This window comes from Takifugu rubripes, chromosome 21, assembly GCF_901000725.2.
Source record: "Takifugu rubripes chromosome 21, fTakRub1.2, whole genome shotgun sequence".
Taxonomy (NCBI): Eukaryota; Metazoa; Chordata; class Actinopteri; order Tetraodontiformes; family Tetraodontidae; genus Takifugu; species Takifugu rubripes.
This window is the reverse complement of record NC_042305.1, coordinates 3,607,861-3,621,939: the sequence shown is the minus strand read 5'-3', so window position 1 is coordinate 3,621,939 and position 14,079 is coordinate 3,607,861. Positions and strand designations below refer to the sequence as shown.

The window sequence follows — 14,079 nt, the reverse complement described above, 5'->3', positions numbered from 1 at the left end:
ATACCGGTATTTGGGGACTAATCTCATTTGATGAAGATTAAAGGGACGAGCACAAAAGACAAAGAAATGTCTTTCGCGGCATTTGTTGGAAAAATCTGTGCTGCCGATTCAGAAACGTGAGGTGTGCTGCTGAGCTGTAGCCTCTCCGGCACGGAGTGAACATGAGGCAGTCGAAGGAGCTTAAAGACAAAGGCGGAAAGGAAGCAAGTGCTGCTGTACACACACACACACACACACACACACTATGCACGCACATGTACACACGCAGCCTTCCCCCTCAAACAACCCGGCTGCACGCAGACAAACAGCAGGCTCTGCCCGTTGCCGTGTAAGGCTAGAATGTGTGATGCGAGTGTGACAGTAAGCCTTGGGCACACAACAGTCTGAATGCAGCACTTGCCACTATGATGCCAGTCCTCTCGAGCGTATCTGCGAAAAGCCTATGTGTTGGAAAAACATTCCAGAGTGGGATCACATATACACAGTTGGGACCAGCGGCGAGAGACCGAGCCAGCAGCAGAGGCCGAGCCTCGATTCCTCATGCCCGTTCGACTCTTTGAAAGCGTAGCCGCAAATTGCCCCGAAAGGTTGAAAACTCCGGCGCTAGCGTTGGAAATGCTTCGGGTTGAAATCTGCGAGATCTTCGAAATCGACCTAAATGCATTTGCTCGGCTGTTTCTGGGCTGCCCGATTCTTTCAAAGACAGCTGTTCCTGCGCTGCAACAGAATGGAGCCAGAGTCTAATCTTTAAATTGCATTTAATGGTTTATGGTAGCAATCCTGCTTTGTTATGAGAGGCTGTCACGCTGTGAAAATAAACATGTAGGCCTGTAGACTTGAAGCCATTAATAAAAACCGCCGTTGTGCTTTCCATCCACCTTCGCTGATTAGCATTACCGACTGAGTGACATGTCCCACTGGCTGCCTAACAGCCAGCTTTAGCAGATGAGGTTAAATTGTGGCTACCAACAAATTGCATGCTTGAGTTCCTCTGCAGCACTCTGCTATCATCCAGTGTAATGTGATCACGTGGGGCAGATCCCTGTGCAGCTCCGTCTCCTCCCCTGTGCTACGACTCCCCCAGTGCAAAGCTCCTCAGACCTCTTTCCGCTTCCCACTCCTCCCATCTGGCTCCTAATGTGTCGGTGAGCATGGCTGAGCCTCTGCAGCATCCTTCGCACGCCGTGTCCAAATGGCTGCAAATTGTAAATGGCGACCATCCGAGCAGTGGGCTGATTTTATTGAATAAGGGTAATTCTGAGGTGTAGCTCTAACGGGCCTTTTAAGCGGGGTGAGTATGTTGGGAGGGGAGGCAGTTAGCAGAGCGTCGGATGACAGATGATGCATCCGTGTAAGCTTCGGGGACAGGCCAAGTTGTGTTGACATAAAACCCAACACTTCCTTACGGAGGGAAGCGCGTTGCCGAGCGCTAAAAATCTCAGCAAGCTGAAGCAATATTATCCGGCTTAGTGTTTTTAACATTAGATTTGTCTCTCTGTTGAGGTCCTCCTTTATTTACCCAGGAGCGGTGGCTAAAGATGCGTTTTTAGCCTTTTAAGGGAGGATTGTAAAAAGCGAGCACGCAGTCTACAGTCCACAGAGGAGCGTGCACGCAGGTCGGCGCTGAAGATGCTCTTTAATTAACTGCAAAACTACCCAGCTGGGTTGACAACACAAAGCACATCCTATTTTTCTTTCGCCCGTATCGTTTTTATTTTTGCGGCGCGCACATGAGCGTGGACAGAGCAGCGGGCCACGTGGGAGTGAGCAAAACCCGCGCGCATTCTCGGAGCTCGCGGAGAAAGCCAGCCGTCAGCATCTATCGGCTGCACACCGCCGCGTCCCGAGCACGGCTAATTAAAAAACAACAGTTTCACAGGAGGGCACTCCAAACTGTTTTTAAAAAGCAGCTCTCAGCACACCGCGGGATCGTCCAGTGTGCACCAGAGGCTAAGACGTAGCTTCCCCCGCCTCGTTGCTGCCCGTTTGACCTAAATTTCATTTTGCTTACGGCAAGACAAACATAAAATGTGTTACAAAAAAAGGAGGGGGGGGGGGGGGGGGGGGGTTGTGCATTTATTCAAAAATATTTTGCAAGACAGTAAAAGTTTATAGAGCATGTGAAAATGCTTTATTACATCAGCAGGACGCAAAAGGAGGCGGCGTGTTGAGGAATAGAGTTACTTTTGTGGACGGGGCCTGTGGCAGTTTCTAACTAGGCAGTCCATTACGGGGGTGTTGTCCAACACTCCGGTCAGTGATGGGCCTTATTACGTGGCTGCACTTCAAAGCCTCTGCTCAGTTAGGGGAGAGGTCTCCCCAGGGAAAAGATCTCCCTCGTTCTAATGATGTATAATTGACCTCGGAACACCGCGCCGCTCTCTGGAGGTGCTGTAATTTCCCTCCACCTTTTACACGCCGCTCGTTGGAGCTTGTCCCTCCTTTTACGACTGTGGCTGCCATCCAAATCACACCTCTGTTTGCTTTGATTTTCCTCAAACCCACTCTGCAATATTCCTCAAAATCTCAGAATAAATCAATTTCTATTTATTTCTCTGTCCCCCGATTGAAACCCTCTTCCTGTTTTTTTTTTTAAATCGGCAAGGGAAAAAAATGGTTTCAAACCCCTGTTTCACATTTAATCTGCAAAAAGAAACTGCTCAACATTGATCAGACATTAAGTTTAATTCTAGCTACTAAAGAAGTGCACTGGATGGAGCAAAATGTCTTCATCAGTTTCAATAAGAGAGTAGACTATTGTTTCCCTCACCTGTACTTAAATGTGCCAAAATAAATCAATGAATTAATACTTGCCAATTTCTTGATTTATTACAGCAAGTGAGAGCTGATTACAGGGCATGAAACAGTTGTTGCTGCAATGTAATTAGCAATGGCGTCCATCCTCCGTAAAGCAGAGCCCTCCTCACAGTCCAGAGTAGTTTGTGGGCTGACAAATGCATCTTAAATGGGTGTCATAAAAGTCAAAAAGGTGCCAATTACAACCTTAAGTATCTCTCATGCAAATGGAATAAACAAGAATAAAATGAGACGGTTGCTTGATGGAAGGGCCCTCCAGGTAGTTTTAACCTGGGAGGAGAGGAAAAAGGAAAATAAAAGAGGAGGAGGAGGAGGAGGAGGAGGAGGAGGAGGGTGAGAGCTTAAAACGTGCGATGATTAACAGAGTGAGAGAGCCAGACGTCGCCCAGCAGGTTGTTGCTTTTGGCTGCGATGATCTGAATAGCTACACAAGATCGATGAAATGCATCAAACATTGCTCCAAAAGTAAAAAAAAAAAAAATCATCAGAGCCGCTCCGATATTCCTGCTCTCACACACCAGCACACGTTGAGCAGAGAAAACCAGCACAAAAAGATGTGGGCCGATGGGAGCGTCACGGCTCAGGGGTGGCTGGTATCCCCGAGTTACTGCGATGAATTTCTTCCCATTGTTATCCCACCGACTACACAGCGCGGCGTGAAAGGCACACACGACAATACGTGTAACTCTTTGTTGTTTTCGGGGGATCTAGCAGAGAGTCATAATGTGGCGTAATCTACGTGGAATTGTTGAAAAAGGCGCAGCACAAAAAGCTGAAAATTCAGTGACAAGCATGAAAAGCTGCCATGCAGGCGAGCAGAAGGAGAGGGGAACTCGGGGGCCTCCCCGGCCAAAAGCATCCTTCTCCCTTCATCCGAGTTCATGGAATTATTCCCTAATTCCATTAACTCCAAGATCATGTCATAATCTACATCTGGACTGGACAAACTCGTTTGGAATACGGGACAAAACTCTGCTGTTGACATAACATTTGTATTACTGTCACGTTTGAAGAACCTATTTTTAAATACCCACAAGGCACGAGTTACATTATCCATAATTATAACAATTGTAATAATAATAATAATAATAATAATGGGCGTTAAAATTTTACATTAATTTGTAGGTGCCGGTATTGTTAATAAATAGTGGATGTGAGTTCCGTGAGAGAACTAGTTTTTTTTTTTACTTCGACATTTTTAATTGTGCAATTGAGCATTAATATTTTTATTTGTGTGTATGTGGGACGTTTGTAAGTTTTGGCTCACTCAGCACTAGTGAGTTTTTTTAAAAATTAATTCTTTTAATTTTTGAATAAACTGACGCTGTAGCGATTTTAGCATGCAGGGATTTTTACCCTCAATTACAAAAAGAAATCTAAAAAAGAAATACAACGAAAGCGCAGATTTCTCATCGAATGGGCAAATTAAAATAAAATGTCCAATAAAACAGCGTTTTAATCGATCAGAAAATACAAAAACGACGCACTTGTTTTATATTTCGAAAAAGAGTATTTTAAACCTGACGAGCTCCTATTTATAATCCAAAAGAAATTCAAAATCAGACAAAAAAAAAAAATAGGCCTAAAATTCAACGAAACGGGTCTAAAGTAGCGGAGGATGAAATACACACGACCGAAAATCAAATATGACCGAAAAAACATGTATGACGGCGGGCGGGAACATTAAAAAGGCGCCTGTCGGCCCGAGTTTCATTATGTATAAATAAGAAAAAGGATAGATAGATAGATAGATAGATAGATAGATAGATAGATAGATAGATAGATAGATAGATAGATAGATAGATAGATAGATAGATAGATTTAGATTCCTCCTCTCTTCCATTTCTTTCAGATTTTTGAGGGAGATTAGTTCAATAACAAAGACAAATGACACATTATTCTCCACCTCCGCCCGGCTGTGCCTCCTCCGGCCGGACGCAGCCGCCCGCCGGGCCACAGCAACAAGAGCCAGCGCGCATCATCCAACCCGAGCCGCAAAAAAAGAGGCTGAGAGAAGCGTCGCTTACTGTTGGTAGTCGTGTTTGCAGTAGAGCTTCCTCTCTCGGAAGTAGCAGCTGGTGGTGAGAGGCTGCTGACACACCGTGCACTGCAAACACTCCTCGTGCCACGACGAGTCGTTGACCCGCATCAAGAAGCGGTCGGAGATGGGGCGCTGGCATCCTTCACACACGGACGGATGGTGACAGTCGCTGCCTGAAAGAGCACATGAGGCCTTTAGCGTGTGGATAAAAGCTCGTGAATGGTGTGCGTGGGGATTCACGCGTTTGTGAAGCCCGTATCTGAGTGGATACATTTTATTTTCGTTCTGAGGCCTGCAGTCATCCAGCCGTTCCACGCGTAATCTGTGCGGCAATATGATTTTTTTTTAGCTTTTTTGACTGGCGCTTCCAGGACAGACACGGCGGTGACACCCAGGCAGAAAAAACACCTTCGGCTCATGTGATGTCCACCCCCGGAGAACACTGATTATTCCCGAAGAGGAGAGGGAATCTCACCGAGCATGACTCCCAGCGTGGCCTGTCCAGAGCGCAGAGGATGGTCTTCGAGTTTTATGCCGTCCAGCATGATGCTCGTCTGGGGCTGCTGTCCCGCGGAGAGGCGCTCCTGTGAAACCGGACCTGTTGCAACGTCCACAAGAGCAGAGTCAGTCTGGACAGGAGAATGCAGACCCCGCTGACATGCTCAATGTGAGTTTTAATGCGAACGAAAAGCCAAGACCTGCTGTGGAGTCTCTGTAGCCCCGCGGCTGCAGCACGCAGAGGGGGTGGGGGTGTGTGTGTGTGGGGGGGAGAAAATAAAGAACTCAGCTGAAACACATGCAAAAAGTGTTGATGAGAGCGAGAGTTACAGTGCAAACAGAGTCTAGACGAAGCGCCGTGGTGTCAGAGACGATGAGCAAATAAGAAAAGTGCCTCAGCAGTCACCTGTTAGGACCAGAACTCAGAGGAAGCTTCGCGTCCACAAGCCGACCGGAGAGTTCTCTGCACGGGCGGCGGGCTCGGTTCGTGGGGAGAGGGGGGGAAAAGGAGAGCCGGACAACTAATCCTGCAGAGGGAATACACGGGAGAATATCTGGAAGTAGCTCAAGTGGATGTTCCGGCAGTGAGTCGGCTGGCTGCTTGTGTCCCAGTCGCTGCAAAAGTCTGAAGATTGGAGCGAGTGGATCCTCCCACCGCATGCATGGCTGCACTTTTTTACACCCCCATTCACCGCCATTGGGATACTATTGGAGCAGAATCCAGTCCAATAACCAGCCAGAGCTGCCACACAAACAACAACAACAATAACCGGGATTAATTATTTATTTCATATTTCATGAGAGCTTCTTTTTTTTCTGAGCCCCCCCCCCCCCCCCCCCCCCCCCAAAAAAAAAAAATAGCAGCGATTTTTACAGCAACGTTCTAAATAAAAATATTAAAACTGTGGGGAAAAAAACACTCGAACAATCACCAATAATGATAATAATTAAAATAACGATTATCGCTTTTCAAAAATTTACCACTATCTCCCATTATTAGTATTATTATTAGTAATAGTATTATTGTTATTACTGTTCCGTTCCCTCACTAATAAAGACAGAGGAGTAGCTCAGCTATTTTGACTCCTCACGTTTATTCCTTATTATTATTATTATTACTACATCTGCTTATACACCCTTTATGACTGATGTCACATTAGAGTAAAAATCACCAAACTTATAGCAGCTTCAGGCCGATAATCACGGAAAATCAAACGTGTGAGGGAATTTCTTAAATTTAAAGGTAAAACCTCTGTTCATCCTCAATACATGGATGGATTTTTACTTGTAACGCTCTAGAATCAATATTAACAATATGATAATAGTGAGGATAATAATAATAGTAGCAATAAGAAGAACATGACGATGATGATGATGATGATGATGATGATGATGATGATGATGATGATGATGATGATGGTGGTGGTGGTGGTGGTGGAAGACTCGGTCCTTGGAGCAGTGTTTACCTTGGGTCTGGAGGCCCGTTATGACGCGTCACGGCGGTGACCTGTAGCCCAGTTTGATGGAACAGAGAGCGGATTGTTGGTGTCGCCCTCTGCTGGTCACCGTGAGAACAGCCCCAGTTATCTCAAACATGCAAGAAATGATGATTTTCGATTCACTTCAATCACAACAGAGCAGAAATCACAATAGACATTTTTCATTATGTTTTCCGCGCTCAGAGACAGAACCTTAATATGCCCAGGAATCCATATGTGCCACTCATCCACCCATGTCTTTTTCCCTTTTATTTACTTCTATCAGCATGAGGTCATTTTCTTGCGCCTCAGCCGAAATTGGATTATCTGACCCCTAAACTGAGCTCTGTCACGACCTAATCAATAGGTTTTAGAAACATATCGAGTGCTCACATGGGTAAATGAGATCATCAAACATGTATTCAATAAATCCATAAATCGACTTTTGGCTGCTGCTGCGTTTAATGACCCCCCACTCCACCCCCCGTGCACCTTCCATCGTGCAGCAGGTGTGCTGCAGGAAGCGGATCCGGCGCAAAGTTCACTTAAACGGGGGGAACTGTTGCGTGCACCGGGATGGAAAGAGCTCCGGGATAACTAGTGCCTGGTGGAGCAATGGCGCTTGTGAATATTCGACCTGACATTTAATCGGAATTGTTCAATTCAGACTTTTAAAGTAATCCGATTTGCGCGGATTTTACTGTGCATATTTATTGTTTCCACTTCTGCTTTAAATACAAGTAGTGGTTTGAGTTACCCCCTGTGTGTGTGGTGTGTGTATGCGTATGTGTGTGTGTGTGAGTGTGTGTGTGTGTGTGTGTTTAATTAACTCGTTTTATGTCCTCTTCCTCTTTTTAATAAGCAAGAAATTGAAAGACTAGTGGTTCTGTACGCGCAATGGCCAGATTGCTGTTACTGAGTTCTGGTTCTGGTTCTCCCGTGAGCCCAGAAATGGTGGGATCTGCCGGCGACCTTCGCTGCGCGCCCACGGTGAAAGGAAGCTCTGGACCGACCGATTCTTTTCCCTCTGAACGAGCCCAGGAAGCGCAGAGGACGGACGCAGAGACGCCCTGAAGGTTTGCAATAACTTATTTCATTTGCTTCTGCCGACTCCTGAATTCTGAGGCTTTTCCCCCCCATTCAGATTATGATTTTGTTCGCTGCTGTGATAACAAATGCGGGGCCCCACCGGCCTTGAGGGGCCTCGAGCAGTTTTTAATTTAAAACCGTTTGATTTTATTTTTTTTACACACCTCCTGAAACCTCGAATTTACGCGGCCTCGATGCGCCAATTCACAAATTCACGCGAAGATAAAGAGATAAATTTGCATCCTTCTCTACATTTCATCTTTTATCCGCCTCAACAATGTCGCACTAAAGACATCCAAAAATAATACTGCAGGATGATCCAAACTCTCGGGGGATTAGAAGAACCGACCAGATTTGTTTGTTTTGATTTATTGGATATTTTTTTTCCCACTGAAAATTTCTGGTGCGTCAGAACTTTAACATAAAATGAAAGTGAAATTATTTACTTCTGTTTGTCGAGTTGGCTGAAGTGGAACAAAAATGGAGTCTAATTGAAGTAAAATCGCCTTAATCCTGGAATAAAGGATGATGGTGATTCTACAAATCACACGCGGAGTTACAGCCCGAGTGTGATGTGATGCTGAACAACAATTCTTTTTATCATTGAAAAACGTCACCCAGCATATTTGCAAAGATTAAGGCCGCAGAAATCCGCCGTTAGCTGCTGCCGCTGCATCGCAGTCGGGACCTGTTTCAGTTCCCATTAACACTATTTCGCTTTATTTTGCTCCTGACAGAAACGGAGTAACATTTGTAAACTGTAAAACATTTAATGTATCCACGCGCGCGCGCACACACCCGTGCACAAGCGCGCACACACGATATATAGAAATAACAACACTGCCCCCTGCTGGACAGAATGGGGACATGCAACCGGGCTTTCCAGAAATTATTCATTTCGTTTTTTTAATAAATTTCCCTCCACACTTAAAGAATAAATATATATTATTTATTATACTGTATTTCAGGAGACAGTGAAAAATATTTTAAGTTTACGTATCTCGTGAAAAAGATTGTATTGTTTTCTATTTAATAGAGAAAAGTTTTTGAAAAACGAGCTGTTAATTCATAGTCTGCACTGACTACGATATTATTTTAACTACAATCTTTTAAATGATAGAAACAAGGTTTTTTTTTAGCTTTAGTCATCCCTTGACGGCGTTTCTGAGTTATTGTGATTCACCATTTTACTGTTTTATTGTTTAAAGTTCTTGAGAACACAAAGCGTCTTTAGAGATCATGAGCTGATGTTCAAAAATATCGTAAGAATGTTCTAGAATCTCATTTATTTTTGTGGCTTTCTCCATAAACATCTCGAATTATGGTGGGTTTTGAAGTTTTAAACAAGGTGAATTGAGAAAAAAAAAGTATAAATTTCATCCTTCACGTTTATATGACTTTAAATACATTTCAAGCGGGTGTTTTCCTCTATTTGTTTCCAGTTTGGGTTATTTTAAAGCCTCGTAAACTGAAACATATCTTTTCTTCATTGCATCATGTCACAATAAAAGAAAGCAAAATGAAAGTGCATGGTTCTTTTTTCCGCTGGATTAGGAACTATTAAAAAAAAAGTGGTTCAAACTCGGGTCACAAATGTGAGCAGATGCCACACGATGAGCTGCAGGGAGACTGAAATCGGTCTGGTCTCTAACGTGCACGGGGCTCGGCCCTTTTCTCCTGCCGCGCGTCACACTTGAGCCAAACGTGCAGGAGAGGCTGAGCTGCTGCGACACATGAGGAACGGCTTACTGCTCAGTCATTTTAAAATAAATCTACCCAAATGTTTCCAGCAGTCACACACCCAGCGGGCCCAAACTCAAAAATAGCATCTAAATATCTTCTTTATCATCACCAGCTATTGCTAATGAAGCAGCTCCCCTTTGATTCATCGTTTAAAAAGACCTAATAAAGTTTTTTTTTTGCCATTTTATTTCCTAAACCTATTTTTATTTTGAAAAAAGAGGAAAATCGTGAAAATATCATTTCTGAGCCGACTAACAATTCCAACATAATATATCCAATAATAGTGACACAGTTAATAGCTTCTCCACTCAAACCAGTTGAATTTTCTTTTTGATTTTTACACTTGAGACAGATTTAGAGTGAATTCCAGGTATTTTGATGTCATGTACCAGAGTGTGTTCATCACGAAGCCTTTTTTTAGACATGTATTTTTAAAAAATAAGCAGCAAAAAAAACTTCCTGTGACCACGAACGACTTTAGGACGTGTGTCATTAACAACGGCGGCCTCCTCCACCCGCATAAACCCGCACAAACCCCCGGGGCTGCTGGGTAAACTGAACACGAAGGCTGCTTCTCGCATCAACCCCCAAACCCACCCCCCCACCCCCCCAAAAAATCAATCTCGGCGAGGAACCGTGGCGGACGAAGCAGCTAACGCATCCACATAACCACACATCTGTATATGTGTGATTCCTTTTCTCTGCAGCAATAAAGACGAGCCGGAGCGCGCTGAATGGACGCGTGCGTGATTGTCATTAACAGGCTGCACTTCAGAGAAGAACGTAGAGATCCAGCAGATGTTGTGCAGCTGGGTGGATCTGGTAGTGAAGATCCAGACAGCATCTGTCACGGCGGAACGTTTCTAATCTGTCCTGAACATTAGGCAGAGAGCACTAAAACCCCTCGCTGGCCACATGTGCTGCCCAGTTCACCACAGGCCCTGCACGCTGGAATCAACAATATATATATATATAGGTTTTTATCAAGGGGGGGGGGGGGGGGGGTTGTAGCTCCTTCGAAACTTTCCTCCTGGAAGTGGCAGAGAGAGCTGCAGGTTAGCTTATTAAGGCAGGAGCGCCCGAGGCCAGGGAGCCGAGCTTTGAACTGGGGGTCCAACAGAGCTCAGGAGGGTCAAAGCATCACGGACCTTCTCTTCAAAACAAACCCCCCCCAAAAAAGGAAAAGCCCCGGAGTGAAAGGCGACGCGACGGCAAACACGGCATGTCTTCATCGCGTTAGTGGGCTCCGATCCCGATGGCTGCCGCTGGTGGAGGCTTCCCAGATAAACACACGCTTTAGGAACCGTGGGAATAGCTGCGAGCTGACCTAGATGCTCTCAAGATATTTCCCTTCCTGGGTTCATGCACCTAGTTACCAGTTGGTCAACCTTGCAACACCACACCCCCCCCCCCCCCCCCCCATGAACTGTCTCTGTCCTCCCTCTGAGGTTTGAAAGAAAAGAAAAGCTAATCCTCCAGGGAGCACGCTGACTAACAAGAAAACCGCTGGCCTGAATCTCTCAGAAGTACGGTGTTTTCCCACTGGACCACTTTCAGCTTAATAAACATCTTAACTAGCCAGCGGCCTCATGGGAGCTGCTGGGAGAGCCTGGGCAGCCGGAGCTCAGGAGCTGGCCATTTATTGCATCCAGGTGGCTGTTAAAAACTGCTGGCCGGCCCTAAATGTCCAATAAAATACATGTGGCACCTAAAGGGGTGGACGGGGTCAGTGCACCTGTCTGTGGACCAAAGCTGTGCACGCTGCCGCCTGGACAATCACTCCGTGTCGCACTCTTGGGACCCGGTACCAGCTTGTTTAGACACGTGGACCTCGACCCCCCGGAGGAAGCACATAAAGAGGAGACAGAACCAGCAGGTTCTACGGATGTGATCTGGACCTTCAGTCTGGGGTGAAGGTCTCAGAGCTGTCGGCGTGAGCCTGGGCGCTTCTGAGCGGAGAGTAAAGCCGCCACGGCGTTCCGCCCCAGCGTTCTGCCCCAGCATTCCGCCACAGCTCTTCTGGATAAAACGGTTGCAGCAGAATCAGGAATCAGGATTATTGGTGGCGAGGATGAAAATTCCAAGATTCCGACCATAAAGTGTAAAAACCTCTGACAATCTGCAAGGTGAAATCCATCCATCCATCCATCCATCCATCCATCCATCCATCCACCATCCATCCATCCATCCATCCATCCATCCATCCATCCATCCATCCATCCATCCATCCACCATCCATCCATCCACCATCCATCCATCCATCCATCCATCCATCCATCCACCATCCATCCATCCATCCATCCATCACCCGTCCGTCTGTCCGTCATCCATCCATCCATCCATCCATCCATCACTCGTCCGTCTGTGCGTCCGTCCGTCATTGATCCATCATCTATCTATCCATCCGTCCATCCGTCATCCATCCATCATTCATCCATCCATCCATCCATCCATCCATCCATCCATCCGTCCGTCCATCCATCATCCATCCGTCCATCCATCCATCCGTCCGTCTGTCCATCCGTCCATCATCCATCCATCCATCCATCCATCCATCCATCCATCCATCCATCCATCCATTCATCCATCCATCCATCCATCCATCCATCCATCCACCCATCCATCCATCCACCATCCATCCATCCATCCATCCATCCATCCATCCATCCATCCATCCATCACTCGTCCGTCTGTCCGTCCGTCCGTCATTGATCCATCATCTATCTATCCATCCGTCCATCCGTCATCCATCCATCATTCATTCATCCATCCATCCATCCATCCATCCATCCATCCATCCATCCATCCATCCATCCATCCATCCATCCATCCATCCATCCATCCGTCCGTCTGTCCATCCATCATCCATCCATCATCCATCGTCCATCCATCCGTCCGTCCGTCTGTCCATCCGTCCATCATCCATCCATCCATCCATCCATCCATCCATCCATCCATCCATCCATCCATCCATCCATCCATCCATTATCCATTATCCATCCGTCCGTCTGTCTATCCATCCACATAATCAGGTAAATCAACACAATTATAATCATAACTGTAATCTCAGATTATCTCAGATTACTGGTTATGACCAGGGTAAGTGGTCACTACTGCCTCATCCATGGCTGCAACATGAACACAACTACCCCCCTGGAGGGGGCAGCCCCTTTTTTCTGCCCTTTCCTAACATTTTAAATTCCCCCACCGTTGTCTTAGAGATCAATGGGAGCGAGGATTCCGAGAAAATGGGGGTGTTTCCCAAAACTCGTGCGCGATCTCTTCCTGTTTGTTTGGAAGTGGCGGGCATGTGTGAGAACAGTGGCAGCAGCCATCTGGCCCGGTCGCTGTCCCCCCGCCATACCTAATTGTCCTGCAGCCTTCAGCAGAGTCCTGGACGGCGAATTGTTGCTTTGATCTGACTTGAAAGAAGTTAATTGATTTCTGTGTTACAGAGGAAGGAAAAAAAAGAGATGCTTGCTGCTCATTTGACAGCATAGGCAGAAACATCTTAGGGAGGGGCCGAAGAGAGAGATCACCTCACACCCGCCTCCAGTCCTGCTCAATTACAGTAATTTGACTCACATGGAATGGCCGAGGCCGACGGGGGAGGGGCCGAGTGTGTGTGTGGGGGGGTCCCCTCCTATGGGAGATCACTCATCTTATCTCTGAATGAGGTAAGAACGGACAAATTTGATGAGTGGCTCCCCCCGGAGTGCTGCCTGGGGATTGCGGAGGTGGCGGCGTGACGGAGACCACGCGCTGGAGCCGTCCGCCTTCTGCTGACGTCATGCATCAAATGGCGGGGCGCACGCGGCGCCGCGGCCCAGTAACGTGCTGGAACGCCGGGTTTAAGCTCCCATATTTCCATTTGAATTAAGGAACTTTAGCAGTCCAAATTGAGAATTTACCAGTTGGAGGATTCCCAAAACCACAAAGGAACGAGGCTTTTCCCACCACCCTGACGTGGTGGCAGCGACGTCTGCTCGCGGTTTGTTGTTGTCATGCAGACGAAGAGTCAGACGCGGCTTTCCTTCTCCTGTCAGTGTGATTTGCAGCCCCACCTGCCAGAGCGTCCAGGCCTGGTCTGGAGCTGCTCTGACAGGCTTCCTGCCTTCACTCCCTCACCTCTGGCTGTCTCTGGTCGCTGCAGCTCGGGGGGGAAACGGCGCTGTCAGGGGGAGAGTGGCGGGCTAAGCCTGTCTTAACGCAGCACCTCAAACCACCTCATAAATACTGGCTTCCTTTTCCAATTTCCAAGCAGCCCATCTACCTCTGTCTACATGCTTCCACGCTGCTCCACGTCATGTGCTGGGGTGTGAGTTTAAAAATGACCCTGGGACATCTGGCTGGCTTACAGAGGGCGGGGCTTTGATGTGCCGCTTGTGCACTTTAGTTCACTTCGACCTTAAA

At 46.8% G+C, this 14,079-nt stretch overlaps 1 protein-coding gene across 3 annotated transcripts in view; it reads right to left on the bottom strand.

Moving 5' to 3' along the window:
• Positions 1–6,036, bottom strand: part of lmx1bb (LIM homeobox transcription factor 1, beta b) — a 41,882-nt gene extending 35,846 nt beyond the window's left edge. Inside the window, exons 1-4 of one of the 3 annotated variants that reach the window (XM_029830223.1) lie at positions 5,763–6,036; positions 5,557–5,645; positions 5,334–5,456; positions 4,845–5,031 (exon numbers count right to left, since the gene is read on the bottom strand). In XM_029830223.1, the coding sequence (XP_029686083.1) occupies positions 4,845–5,031; positions 5,334–5,403 (257 nt within the window). In that variant the 5' untranslated portion in view covers positions 5,404–5,456; positions 5,557–5,645; positions 5,763–6,036. The remainder of the gene's footprint in view (positions 1–4,844; positions 5,032–5,333; positions 5,457–5,556; positions 5,646–5,762) is intronic. The other 2 variants (XM_029830222.1, XM_003974463.3) reach the window with 2 other exon arrangements.
• Positions 6,037–14,079: the final 8,043 nt, after the last annotated feature.